General features: G+C 49.2%; 1 protein-coding gene across 7 annotated transcripts in view; it reads left to right on the plus strand.

Annotated features, from left to right (window-relative positions):
* The window catches only part of LOC139764324 (semaphorin-1A-like), a 466,398-nt gene that overhangs the window by 48,557 nt on the left and 403,008 nt on the right, over positions 1-14,833 (plus strand). For all 7 annotated transcript variants that reach the window (XM_071690825.1, XM_071690829.1, XM_071690828.1 and 4 more), the window contains exon 2: positions 8,442-8,657. In XM_071690825.1, coding sequence (XP_071546926.1) covers positions 8,456-8,657 — 202 coding nt within the window. In that variant the 5' untranslated portion in view covers positions 8,442-8,455. The remainder of the gene's footprint in view (positions 1-8,441; positions 8,658-14,833) is intronic.

Consider the following 14,833-nt stretch of genomic DNA (forward strand, 5'->3'; position numbering starts at 1 on the left):
ATTTATTATACAGTATTGTATGCTGTATCGTATTTATGAATGCATCCCTCTCAGTGAAAAAAAAGAAAAGAGAGTTGGATGAGAGATAGTATTTTGCCAGGTTTTCATATCATCATTTAAAAAAAATGACCATACGAACGTATGTAGTTTTAAATGGATTTAGAGGCTTAGAAGGGTACCCGCAATACATTGCTGCAGTTAAAAATACAGTAGGGTGTATGTGTATCATCAGCTGTATTAACGGGTGTCAGAAGTCGTTTAAATTAACGCTTGTTTTTGTTGCATTTAAACCAGAGGGGTAAACAGATATAAAGGTCGTTAAATACATAATCTCCTACTGTAAACAGGGCCTTATGTATTAGGATACCGAGTGCAATATTGTCCCTTATGCCAAGTATGTTTACGGGCTAATATTTGTACGAGTAGATGTATTCGTTAGAGAAGGTATTCGGTTTTTTATTAGGGACTTGGATCCGCCTCAAGGTTTAGAAACCCAATTTATTATTTATAGAAAATAGTATATTTACCACGTATTCCCTGCGTGTCGTAGAAGGCGACTAAAAGGGAAGGGAGCGGGGGGCTGGAAATCCTCCCCTCTCGTTTTTTTTTTTTTTTTTTTTTTCTCCCAAAAGAAGGAACAGAGAAGAGGGCCAGGTGAGGATATTCCCTCAAAGACCCAGTCCTCTGTTCTTAACGCTACCTCGCTATCGCGGGAAGTGGCAGATAGTATGAAAGAAAGAAAAGAAGTTCATTTATGATCCCGTGGTGGTGGGGAGGGAGTGGGGAGAATGTTGGGGTTGGTGAGGACTGTTGATTGGGGAGTGGGGGTGTTTGGTGTAAGGAAAACGGGTTGAGGGGTTTGGTAAAGAAAATGGTTTGTGCATGTTTTTGGGCTGGAGAATATTTTGTTTGAATATTTTTTTTTTTTAGATTTTGTCTGCATTTACATCATTATTATTATTACGACTATTTTTTTTATTATTGTAATTTATTATTTATGGTTCGCAGCTCCAGTGTGTGTGTGTGTGTGTGTGTGTGTGTGTGTGTGTGTGTGTGTGTGTGTGTGTGTGATAGAGCGGGTGTAGGGCGTTGGTCTGTGTGGCAAGGGGGGGTGTGTGTTTGCTGGCCACAGCAGTGAGGGAGGCGACCCACCGCATCAATGTAATATTGCCAACACCTTTTGCCTCGCGTCACATACCGTCACGGTGACGGGCGTCCAGGCTGCGTAACAGCTCGCTGTGTGTGTGTGTGTGTGTGTGTGTGTGGATACCTATTTGTGCTGTATGGAAGGTAAGGGGAGGGGGAGTTTTACCCCCCTCCCGCGTAAAGCCCCCCCCCTCCCGCGTAAACCCCCCACCCCGACCCCCTTCGTCTCGTGTGTGCGTACTTACGCAAGGTCCTGTAGGCGCCCCCCCCCCCCCCCCCAGCTGGGGAGTCCCACCGTCCTTTTCTTGTAATCTAATCTTGACAGAAATCACTGCCGGGCGCCGTGAGGGCGAGTCTCCCACGTACCGGGAGGGGCTGATTGACCCATCTGGTGCCGGGTTCTCACGCTCCCCACTCCCCACCCCAGCGGCCAGCTACTCCCCGTCCCCCCCTCGCCCTCGTTCACTCCCAGCTCGCCTTTTCAAGCGCAAGAATGGCGCTAGGGTTCCCCTCAGTTGGGGGTTTATGGGACCAGCTGTGTCCGGGACGGTGGCTGGGCTCGGGGTGATGTAGGCGAGGGGCAGGGGAGGAGATGATATGGGGCGGGGAGGAAGGAGTAGAGAAGGCAGTAGGGGATGTTTGGGGGAGTATATGCCAGTGTGTATGACGATGCCTCGGGGTGAGATGGAAGGGGAAAAAGGAGAAATGATGATGGGGGAGACATGAGGAGAACGGTGAGGGAGGTGGGGAGGGTGAGTTAAGCGCCCCAGGATGGGAAGGGAGCTTGGGGAGTGACTTTAGCGCCCCGGTGTGGGTCGGGTGTTGAGGCGAGCGAGTTAAACGCCCCAGAGTGGGTGGTGGGAGGTGGCTGTTTCGAAGTAAGGGGGGTGAGTGGTGAGTTTATCGCCCCTGGGAGCTATAACCTTACCCCAAGCCTTTTGCGAAGGGGAGCTAACCTCATTCATGGAGGTGGGGTGGGTTCCGGCTGCCTTCTCCCAGGGAGTTAGATTCGCCCTGCCAAAAAGCACTCGATTCGAGGGTGAGCGAAGACCCGTCTTTAGGAAGACCTCATTGTCTCCGGGGGTGAGGGTGAGGGGGACACACACACACACACACACACACACACACACACACGAAATCCACCCTCCTCCTCCTTCCCCTCGCCCCCTGGCCAATGGTGGTCGTCGGAAATTGTGAGGTGACCTCTGGTGACCTTCCAGAAATTAGACGTGTTCGCGTATTCCCAGGCTTGTTGGCCGAGGAAGAAGGGGGTGCGGTTGAACACCGGGATTATGGTTGAATTATATATATATATATATATATATATATATATATATATATATATATATATATATATATATATATATATATATATTCTGATGATGATCCTTGGGTGGATGGGTCGAATGGTGGAGTTGGTGGGTGGCGGTGGGATATTACGCGACCCTTGAGCACGAGGGTACGGCCCTTGAGCACGACGGTACTACCCTTGAGCACGAGGGCACGGCCCTTGAGCACGACGGTACTACCCTTGAGCACGGTGGTACGGCCCTTGAGCACGGCGGTGCGATCCTTGAGCACGGCGGTACGACCCTTGAGCACGAGGGCACGGCCCTTGAGCACGACGGTACTACCCTTGAGCACGGCGGTGCGACCCATGAGCACGACAGCTGGCGGACTCTTTAACACATACACTTTACGCAACCCTTAATAGCATTTACCATCTCATTAAGACGCGTCATCATCGCTGCTTGCCTCGCTAATTTGCATACGTTGCTGGACAGTGGCAGGCCCGCTTTCATAAACATCACATTCGTGGAAAAGTTAACTGCGGGAGCCAGATATACGTACGTGTGTGTGTGTGTGTGTGTGTGTGTGTGTGTGTGTGTGATGGTGTAACAGTGCGATAGTGAGGTCACGATTCGTTCTATTTGGGGGAAGGAGAAGGATTAAGTCCGTTGTGCTTCAAGATAATGTTTGGAGGAGGAGGAGAGGAGGAGGAGGAGAGGGAGGGAGGGAGGTTCTGCTGGTGGCCAGGGGCAACACACAGCTCTTTTTTTTCATGAATGAACTAATTGTTATCATCATGTTGTGTGAATGAATGGTGTTGTGTGTGTGTGTGTGTGTGTGTGTGTGTGTGTGTGTGTGTGTGTGTGTTTTGCTATCTCTCATTCAGGGTACGCGTGTGTATTCACATACGCTTGTAAAGTACCGGAGATCTAAGCAGGGTACTTTTGAGGGCTAATGAGCTGCGGGTTATTTCAACTTGGCTTTTTAAACAACACTAACAACTTGAATTGGCGGTGTTGATTAATGTGTAATCAACACTCGCTCGTTGATCATTCGACGTAATTGTGCACTTAGTGCTGTAGTGGTTTTTGTGATGATTATATTTTTTTTTTTTTGGTCTGGACGGATATATTATTAGCATGTCATTGTCATTTTCATTTAGACCGACAGGGATACGGTGCAGCACTTTCTATAATGTGTGATACAGTGGTTTGGGAGGTCTTCTACCCTCCCACAGCTTGGGTCTGGCACCTCACGTATACCTTACGATGGTTTGGGAGGTCTTCTACCCTCCCAGAGCTTGGGTCTGGCACCTCACGTATACCTTACGATGGTTTGGGAGGTCTTCTACCCTCCCACAGCTGGATCTTGGGCCCTTACCTTACATATACATTACGATGGTTTGGGAGGTCTTCTACCCTCCCTCAGCTGGGTCTGGGGCCCTTACCTTACCTTACATACACATTACAATGGTTTGGGAGGTCTTCTACCCTCCCACAGCTGGGTCTGGGGCCCTTACCTTACATATACCTTACGATGGTTTGTGAGGTCTTCTACCCTCTAACAGCTGGGGGTCCGAATCCTACCAAGCTTTCGTAGAAGGTTTTCGAAACCTTTTCGTCTATACTTTTTCCGGAGCCGATCCTTTAAGAATGGACTTAGGGAAGAAAAACATTGGCTAAGACTCTTGAAACCTGAGAGGATAAATACTTTTGTTGGTGGCGGCCGTAAGGCATATAATTACTCTCGTCATAGTACTAATTGCCAGTTTGATTACCAGGCCGGGAATAGCCTTGTGTGGATGGCTCCCTTGATTGATTCAGAGGAGGTGGGAAAGGAGTATGTGGACGAGGAAGACTGCACAAGGCTGCGATGGTCTGCCTCCTCCTCCTCCTCCTCCCCAATTCGTCCGTCTTCCTCCTCCTCCCTTTTTCGTCCGTCTTCGCCCCCCTTTTTCGTCTGTCTTCCTCCTCCTCCTCCTCCCCATTTCGTCCGTCTTCCTCCTCCTCATCCCCAATTCGTCTGTCTTCCTTTTCCTCCCTGTTTCGTCTGTTTTCCTCCTCCTATTCCTCCCCATTTCGTCCGTCTTCCTCCTCCTCCTCCCTTTTTCGTCCGTCTTGCTCCTCCCCTTTTGCACCTCTGGATAATAATAATAATAATGAGAAAACTCTCTCTCTCTCTCTCTCTCTCTCTCTCTCTCTCTCTCTCTCTCTCTCTCTCTCTCTCTCTCTATTTATTGAAATTATTTACAATGCAAATTACAGAGTCGGGGGGACACCCTGTCTTTGGAGTTGGTTGGCTAGTGTTAACCTTGCGTGTGGCGCGGGGCAGGGGGGTAGCATGTTCCAAACCTCCTGTCGGTGTTAGCGTGTTAGTTTCGTGATATCTTAACATGTCTTCGTTGTTGACCATGTTACGTGGTCAGGTGTGGCGTGTCAATGTTTCTCTGTATATTGAGAAAGTGATGTGTGGGCCCCTCCCCCACCCCCTTTTTTTTCATCATGGTTTTCAGCGTTTGTAGTTTGGTTTCGGGTTTTAGGGGTTTTCCTGTGTGGGTAATTAGATGAGAGAGAGAGAGAGAGAGAGAGAGAGAGAGAGAGAGAGAGAGAGAGAGAGAGAGAGAGAGAATGTTGGAGACAAAGGGTGTGGAGTTTGGAAGAGAGAGAGAGTGAGTGAGGGTGAGGGATAAAGGGTGTGTGTGTGTGTGGGGTGTGAGTTAGATAGGGGGTAGGGGGGAGGGGAAATATGAGGGAGAGGGGGAGGTTATGAGGGGTGTGGAAGGGGCACCTGTTAGCATGAGGGGTGTTTTACAAAAATGGGTGGGAGAGAGAGAGAGAGAGAGAGAGAGAGAGAGAGAGAGAGAGAGAGAGAGAGAGAGAGAGAGAGAGAGAGAGGAAGTGGGAGACATTGGAAGGCGTCAGTTAGGGTTTGAAGGGGCTGTGGTAAGTGGGCCCTTATGAAGCGGGAGGAGGAGGAGGAGGAGGAGGAGATTGATGAGGTGGGTGCGGGGGGGGGGGAAGGGAGGCACCTTCCCCCGCCAAGTGAGGATATTCCCTCTAGTGCTCAGTCCTCTGTTCTTCGCGCTACCCCGCTAACGCGGGAAATGGCGAATGCGTATGAAAACACACACACACACACACACACACACACACACACACACACACACACACACACACACACACACGAGGGAAGAACCTTGGCGATTTAGATGACGCCAGACGTTCTATCACCCCCATCACCCCATCACCCCCATCACCCCATCACCCCCAACCCACGTTTAATCTAATAACATTTCCCCAATTTCCAGCACCACTCGAGAAGAAGGCGTGCGTCAGGGGTGACTGGAGGTGCAAATTATATGGCGGGATTAATTGGGTCTATAATTAGATTATAGTGATTAGTCCCCTCCTGTAAGAAGGGGTGAGGGGGTGGGGTGGGGGTGATGTTTTGCATATGTAATGGATTTTCGTTAAAATTTCACATCTTAACTTTTTTTTCGGTGTTACAAGATAGATAATGTGTATTTACGTGTACATAATGGTTCGTGTTTATGTATTTGCTGTATCTTGGGCTGGTATTCATGTATTTGCTGTATCCAAGGGCGAGTATTTATGTATCTGCTGTATCCAAGGGCTAGTATTACTGTATTCGCTGTATCCAAGGGCTAGTATTACTGTATTCGCTGTATCCAAGGGCTAGTATTACTGTATTCGCTGTATCCAAGGGCTAGTATTCCTGTATTCGCTGTATCCAAGGGCTAGTATTCCTGTATTCGCTGTATCCAAGGGCTATTGTTCCTGTATTTGCTGTATCTGCAACACCGTGGACGCCCACCCAGCGATTGAGATACAGCTGTAATGTAGTGCATTTGGGAGTTTCGTGTGAAACAGATAAGAGAAGGTGGGATGATTGGATGGGGGGAGGGGAAGGGGTTGTGTGGGGGGGATGATGGTGGAGGATGCTGCTCCTTTATGCAAATTACCGTCTTCTCCATCAAAGAATTGCTTCGCCTTCTGACGCCCATGGGGGGAAAATGGGGTACGAGACGTATGAGGTTTTAATGGCGTCGTAGAACAGTATCGTACAGCCTTGGCTGGGGGCACTGTGGTGCGGTGGTAGGAGGAGGTGGTGGTGGTGCGCTGGGAGATGTGGTGGCTGTGGTTAGTGGTGGCTGTAAGCGGTTACATTTTCGGTTGTGGTGGTGGTGGTTCGGTAGTAGTAGTGGTAGAAGTAGAGGTAGTGTGGTAGTAATATTCGTGGTAGTGTCGTGGTAGATGTAGATGTGGTGGTAGTAGATGGGATGGTAGTGTGGTCGTCGATGTAGTGGTAGTGTGGTAGAAGCTGTGGTAGCTGTGGCGATGTGGTGGTAGTGATAAAACCTTTAGCTACAGGGGCTTGTCTCTGACCCCCCCCACTCTCTCCCTCTCTTAGCCTTCAGGCCAAGATGGTCCGTGATCCATCGGGTTGTTTGTGTTTGCCCCCCCCCCCCCCCAAGCCCACTAGAGCCGTGAAGACCACATGGTCTTATGAGGGTGCTCTCTCTCGTCCCCCCCACCTCCTCCTCACGTATGAAGGTCTTCTGAGCCACCTCACACTCTTGTATTTAAACCCTTGAGCACGGTACTCGAAACTGCCCTGGGGGTGATCCAATATTAAAACTGCCCATTGATTGTTTTCTAGTAGGGTTTAAATAGGCTGAATGATCAAACTGCTGGTTTATCTGGCCTTTTTTTTTGTTCATTTATTGACACAGCTGAATGGTTCTCACATTTAAACTGCCCAGGTCATACTGTCGAAATTTATAAATGTATCAGAATGCCAGTTTCTTACCCAGTTTAAACGGACGAATGTTTAAAGGCTGTTCAAACTGATGCATCGTGGACTTTAAATGCCTAGTATTTGTATGTATTATAAACCTACACTGTTTAAACTGTCGCATGTTATTTTCGTTAAAAAAAACGTCGAATGCTGTTCTGGTCATTTAGATTGACGAGAGATACTGTAGTATGATTAAAACTGCCTTTTTTTTTTCTTGTTCTGTTATGACACGAAAATGGGTACTTATTATTCTCCTGTAATTAACAGTGTTTTTTAATAGCTTTAGAGTAATTATTCCAAGTGGGATAATGGTCCTTTATTTTTTTTTTTTTTTTAAATGTGTCGTTCTCATTTTGAAGTCTCCTCTCGACTGAAACCCGAGTGTGATAATGTGTTACCAGCGTAAGACACACACACACACACACACACACACACACACACACACACACACACACACACACACACACGCGTGTCACACACCCACCCCCCCTCTGTAATCTAAGCCAGGTTGTGTGGCCTTAACACTACTGAAAAGGTTTCCAGTTCCATTTCAAAAGCAGTGGAAGAAAAGGACATCAAAGAGGATTGGACTGTATTTCAATTCCCTCAGTGTAGTTCCCTGTGATGTTGCTGTGCTTATTATCCTCCCTTATCATTAGGAAAGGAGTTGTAGATAAAGATATCTATTCTTTAGATATACATAGACGAAGCATTTCGGTGATAATATGAATAGAGAACATTTATCTATGGGTATGTGGAGGCGGGTGTGGAACATGCAGTGTGTACAATTCATCGACATAGTATATGCTAGTATGTTTGTATATATAAATGTATATGCATGTATTCTTATATGTGTGTGTATGTGATGTCATGCGTGTGTGTGTGTGTGTGTGTGTGTAGCTATTTCTACCGTGAGGGGAAGGGAGTTTTGCACTCTTGAACTTCCTCTTCTGTTAAACAACTTCTTGAACTTCTTTTGTTTTGGTGTTGTGCATTAACCATGTCCTCTTGTGTGTGCGTGTCTGTCTTAGAGAGAGAGAGAGAGAGAGAGAGAGAGAGAGAGAGTACCTCCCTCGGACCTCAGGGGAGAGGGGGGGTCTCTGTGTGGTCTGTGTATCTAAGTAGCCATATCCCTCAGGGATACCGCTGTACTGACCCTTATCCCATTCCGTCGTTCCCTTTTGCAGACAATGGTCCACAGATGGTGATGTTCCTTGGAGGCTCCCTGGTGTTCCGGGGTCAGGGAACGCCGCCCCACCTCCTCCTGCAGCTGGTGCCGAGGCCCCTGGTGAGGGTGCTGGCGCTGGTGGCCTTCCTCCTGCCGTTGGAGGCGCCCCGCGCAGCGGCCCTCACCACCGCCTCCTTCATCAGCGACCACGCGCCGAAGAGCGTCACTTTTCCAGGTGAGTTGGAGCGATGATTTTAAGGTCGTCGGAGGCGGCGGAGAGTAGACAGGCTAGATAGATGGGTAGATGGGCATGTACGTGGGTAGATGGGTGTGCAAGGTAGACGGGGTAGTAGGTAGGTGGGTGCATTGGTAGACGGAAGGCAGAGATATTGGTTGATGGTTTCTTAATAATAGGCGTCCTTGGATAGGACGGTACGACCCTTGGATAAGACGTTACGACCCTTGAGCACGCCGTCACGACCCTTGGTAGGACGACGGTACGACCCTTGAGCACGACGGCACGACCCTTGGTCAGGACGGTACGACCCTTGAGCACGACGGCACGACCATTGGGTACGATGGCCCTGGCGTTTGACCCTCCCAAGACTCAGGGTCAGAGGGCAGGACAGCCATGTTCAGGGGGTCGTGACCCTCGTGTCGTCGTGCCGAGCTGAGGGGTCGTTAGTGTCGTGCCCGAGGGTCGGGGTTCGGGGGGGGGGGGGTTAAATGCCGGCATAATGAGATGCATAGAACAACAAGAACAGCGAAACGTGATGTCAAAACAAGGCCCCGCGCGAACTTACAAATTGTTCGGTTGCCCAGGAAAGGGAGAGGTCTTGGGAATAGGGTCGTGACCTGTGACCTCTGACGGGGCCTTAGAAGGTCGTCTGTGGCCTCGATGGTCGATTGGGGGAGAGGAGAGGAGAGGTGTGGGGGAGGTTGGTTGGTGAGGGTGGGGTGTGTGTGTGTGTGTGTGTGTGTGTGTGTTGTGTTGGAGAACGATGGTGGTTGATATGAGAGAGGGGGTTGGAGGGAGAGGATAGCCCAGATGTTCGGACACAGGTCCTCGCCAACACGCACTTCAACCGCACTCCTCTTCTCCTCCTCCACCACCACCACGCACCCTGCTAGACACACACACACACTTACACTAGCGTCGTTGGCTGATATGAGTTTCCAGAAGGAGGCGATGACAGGTTTCTTTCGCCTCGCTCCTTCACACGCCATTGGCCTCAGATTAGGTGCTCTGTCCTCATTACCCACTCCTGCCTCCGGTGTGACCTGCCACCACCTTACCTTCATGCCCTCCTTACCCAACCTTATCTCTCCCCTTTATACCCATTTATCTAAGCAGATTCCATCCTTGAAACCCCTTTTTTTATCATTAGGTTTCTTACCCTTTGGGTAGACACCCCCCTTAGAAGGATCGGTATTTAAGTGCTGTTCTTACCCCATTTCGGCTCTGTAAAACCATGTCTTCAAATGGCTCCTCCTGCAATTTACCCCCTATGTACACCTCTCCATTCCCCTTGATTTACCCCCTTTGGGGATGCGTACATATGGGTCACACTGATCTCCTTGGCTAGGTAAAGGGGTAAAGGGACGGAACGGGTCTAAAAGAACCCCCCCCCCTTCTAGGAAAGGGGTAAACCCCGTTTGTATTCCCCCCCTGTTGTTCAAGGTCGTGGGTCAAGGGTTATTATGTGGGTCGGTGGCAAGTGGTGTATACACGACGAGATGTGTGTGTGTACCTGGGAGTGTATACAACGGTGGGTGGAGGTGAAGGAGGAGGAGGAAGGAATGTGATTAACGGAGTGTACCGGTAAACATCCCAGAACCCCCGGTAATGACGCCCGGGGTAAATTGTTATGCACCGGAACCTGGCGTCGTGACGTCATAGGTGGGATGAAAGGGGAAGGGGGAGAGAACGGGTTTTCTCTGAGTCACGACCTGTGGGGGAGGAGGGGAGGAACTTCGTGGTCGTAAACTCGCACGACTTTTAATAGGGAGTGTAGACGACATGGGAGTGCCAAATAACACAAGACCTGATGGTCTATGACCAGGTTATCTGCTGGAGGACAGTACATGGGAAGGACAGATAACACAAGACCTGATGGTCTATGACCAGGTTATCTGCTGGAGGACAGTACATGGGAAGGACAGATAACACAAGACCTGATGGTGTATGACCAGGTTATCTGCTGGAGGGACAGTACATGGGAGTGCCAGATAACACAAGACCTGATGGTCTATGACCAGGTTATCTGCTGGAGGGACAGTATATGGGAAGGACAGATAACACAAGACCTGATGGTCTATGACCAGGTTTTCCGCCAGAGACCAGCTGGAGGTCTTTCATAGACGGCGATAAGGGAGTAAAAGCAGGTCGGTAGGGCCTGCCGAAAGCGAGGTTCGAACGTGGGTACTCGTAAATCTTCAACGAATCGAAAATGTGTTTGCTTTACGAGATCGGTGTTTGACCTGGCCTGGGATCCATACCTCCTGGTTATATAAAAACGTCGGACCGAAAACCCTTTGGCGTGAGGTGAAGTGGGGTCTGGAAAAATCCGCAGCTTTTCCAAGTTAGATGGGAATACGCAAAGGTTTCCGGACCTCATCTCCTTTTAACACCTTCAATATGGTAATTTAACCCCTTGAGTGCGACGACTTAACCCTTTGAGTACGACGATTTAACCCCTTGAGTACGACGATTTAACCCTTTTGATGGGTGTGACGACTTAACCCCTTAATAAGGGCAATTTAACACTACAGTTTGACCCTTTTTCAGCACGATGGTTCAAGATAAGGGCAATTTTACTCTACAGTTTGACCCTTTTCATTACGATTGTTCAACCCTTTGAACACGACGAATTAACTCCTTGGGCACGACGAATTAACCCCTTGAATACGACGACTTAACCCTTTAATAAGGACAATTTAACACTACATTTTGACCCATTTCAGTTCGGTGGTTCAGCCCTTTGAGTACAACGATTTAACCCCTTGAGTGCGACGACTTAACCCTTGGAGTACGACGACTTAACCCCTTGAGTGCGACGATTTAACCCCTTGGAGCGCGACGATTTAACCCCTTGAGTACGACGATTTAACCCCTTGAGTGCGACGATTTAACCCCTTGGAGTGCGACGTCTTTACCCTTCGGACGGCGCGACGCTCGACCCCTTTTGAGTGGAATGGCTGTTGTCGCCGTGATTAACCCCCCCCCCCCACCCACCCGGAACCACAGCCTTAACTGCCAGTGAGAACAAACGACACCCCCCCCCTTGTTGCAGACTCGAAGACCAAGCTGGAACAGCCATCGTAGAACAGCCCCCAACCTCCCTCCGTCCCTTCCTCCCTCTTGTTGCAGGCACAGATAACACACTCCACCTGGTCATTACTGCTGTTGAACAGGAGTTCTTCTCTGTAACCACCTGTTAGACGACTGCCCCCCCACACACACCCCCCTTTAACGACCCTTAACAACCAGTTCCAGAAGCCACAACTAGCCGTTCCCTGTGTTCAGAGTCGACCCCCTCCTCCTCCTCCTACCTCTTCTCCCCCTCTTTGCACGTCATCATTGCCAGGGAGAATTGGAAGCGACACAGGACTTTTATTTGCAGGCGAGGGTAACCCTGCTGTATCCTTGGTTTTCATGCGGTGAACAGAGGGAGGAACAGACGCTGAACAAAGGGATGAACGGACGTGGAACGAAAGGAACGAACAGAAACGGGACGCAGGAGCGAACAGATGGCGAAACGAATTGGGTGAACAGGGGGCTGAAGAAAGGGATGAACATACGAACAAGATGAACAGGTGGTGATCGTTGGTGAACAGATGGTGAACAGAGTGGAAGAACCGGGACGTACGGAAGGGCTTCTTCTTGTTCTTGTTCTTGTTCTTCTTCTTCTTCTTCTTCTTCTTCTCCTTCTTCTACGTCTCCTCCTCCTCCTCCTCTTCAAATCTTGTTTTACTATTTTCGACGCGCAACATGCTGTTCCCCGTACACCCGCACACCCACCACCCCCGTACATCTACCACCCGTACACCCACTACACCCGTACATCCACCACCCCCGTACACCCACCACCCCCGTACACCCGGTGCACTGAGCATCTAAGGTGTAGGACTTTCCTTAGAAAGTGTTACGTTCCGTGGTGCAAATATTTGAACTGCTGGCCCACCTTGCGCCACTGGGCGTTTACACCTGGCCCCAAACCGTTTACTAACACGGGATTGTGTAAATTACACTTGTTTAAGGCCCTGGGGAAGGTAATGAGGGTGTGGCTAGCCTCCCGTAAACCCACCATTGTTTACAGCTGTTTACAGCTGCTTGCAACGTCGTGTAAGGTCAGGTGGTTTCTTACAACTCTTGGGTTGTAAATAAAAATCGGAACTTGGGTGTTTACATGTTGTATTTACGTGCAGCATTGTATATTTTACAAGGATACAGTTCCGAGGCGTAATACAGCGATTTACAGCAGTGTGGCTCATAAGAGATATGTATGATTTACCTCCAGTTATGATATATTTTACAATTTTTTTTACAATTTACAACAACGACGCTGTGTCCTCGTGGCACAAAAAGCTGGAGAGATAATGATGATAATGATAATGATAATGAAAATGATAATGATAATAATGATAATGATGATAATGATAATAATAATGATGATAATAATAATCAAGTAAGATGCCTGTGTTTTGGTGTAATATATATATATATATATATATATATATATATATATATATATATATATATATATATATATATATATATATATGTGTATATACGGAAAGTTGCGCAGTTTCCGAGCTATATACATCCCCACACTCACCCCCCCACCGCATTATACCCACACTCACCCCCACAGTATACACCCACACACTCACCCCACCGTATACACCCACACACTCACCCTAAGGTATACCTACACACACACACCCCACCGTATCCCCCCCCCCCCCCCCCCCCCGCCGTATACCCACACGGGCTCCAGACGAAGAATGTAAACAAACTAAGGGGCACGTTACTAGCCTCCACCCCCAACGCCAGCCCCAGGGTTATGTGAGGAGGGGTGAGGGGAGAAGGTTGGGAGGGGTGGTGAGGGGAGAAGGTTGAGGAGGGGTGAGGGGAGAAGGTTGGGGAGGGGGTTGGGAGAGAGTCTGAAGAGGGGGTGGGGGGAGAGAAGAGGAGGAGGAGGAGGAGGAAAAGAGGAGGGAAAAGGTTTTGACGCTTAGGAGAAGGGGAATGAGGGGGTGTTATAAGGTGGAAACTTAAGGGAAGGAGAGAGAGAGAGAGAGAGAGAGAGAGAGAGAGAGAGAGAGAGAGAGAGAGAGAGAGAGAGAGAGAGAGCTGTGCTTAACAAAGGCGCGTTAAAGCACGGGGGGGGGGGGTTTGTATGTACGTGGATCTGCAAACACCTTCCCTTGGTGTCGAACTCTCTCTCTCTCTCTCTCTCTCTCTCTCTCTCTCTCTCTCTCTCTCTCTCTCTCTCTCTCTCTCTCTCTCACAGTCTTCTCCCCCCCCCCCTCTCCCTTCCCAATCGCTTCTGTTCGTGGTTTAATTGCCTTCTGTGTCTTTCTCCTCTGTTTATAGTGTGCTTTATTAGCTGTAGATCAATTAATGTTATTACTCTCTCTCTCTCTCTCTCTCTCTCTCTCTCTCTCTCTCTCTCTCTCTCTCTCTCTCTCTCTCTCTCTTCCTCGATTACTCATCGTTGTCTCTTGTTCTCCGCGCGCGCTTTTATCATTTTCGCATCTTAATGTGTAGTACATGGTGGCCTGGCCCTCTTCCTCCTCCTCCCTGTGTGTGATCAACAGACGCCACGAGTTATTCCCTTTTTCCCTTTTGTCGCTTCTCATTTGTTTTTGTTTTTTTGTTCTGCTTTTTTTTTTGTTGTTGACGTCTTCGCGTCGCGTCGTCAGCACCAGGATCCTGTGTACGCATGTACGGTTGCAGCACATTTGAGTACATGTGGCTTTCCCATGTACGCTCCTGTGTGTACAGTGTGACTGTAGTACATTACGTACATATGATAACTTGATGCACATCCTTGAACGTACACACAGTGCTTCATGTGCGTTTAGGATTCCATGTACACATTGATTCCCACGTGTGTGTGTGTGTGTGTGTGTGTGTTGGGGTGGGGGGGAAGAGAGAGAGAGGGTTAGAGAGAGAGAGAGAGAGAGAGAGAGAGAGAGAGAGAGAGAGAGGTGGGAGAGGAGTCGTGTTGCCCCCAGGACTTAGGGGCCACAAGATTGGCCTCGGATCGCTTGCAGCCGCGTGGCAGATGCAAGGGGTTCGATCCCCACACCCCCACCAGTAATTGACGTGTGTGTGTGTGTGTGTGTGTGTGTGTGTCGGTGGGCAAGTTTAAGGGGGAGTTGGGTGGGTTGTAGGGGGGGGGG

Source organism: Panulirus ornatus, chromosome 49, assembly GCF_036320965.1.
Source record: "Panulirus ornatus isolate Po-2019 chromosome 49, ASM3632096v1, whole genome shotgun sequence".
NCBI lineage: Eukaryota > Metazoa > Arthropoda > Malacostraca > Decapoda > Palinuridae > Panulirus > Panulirus ornatus.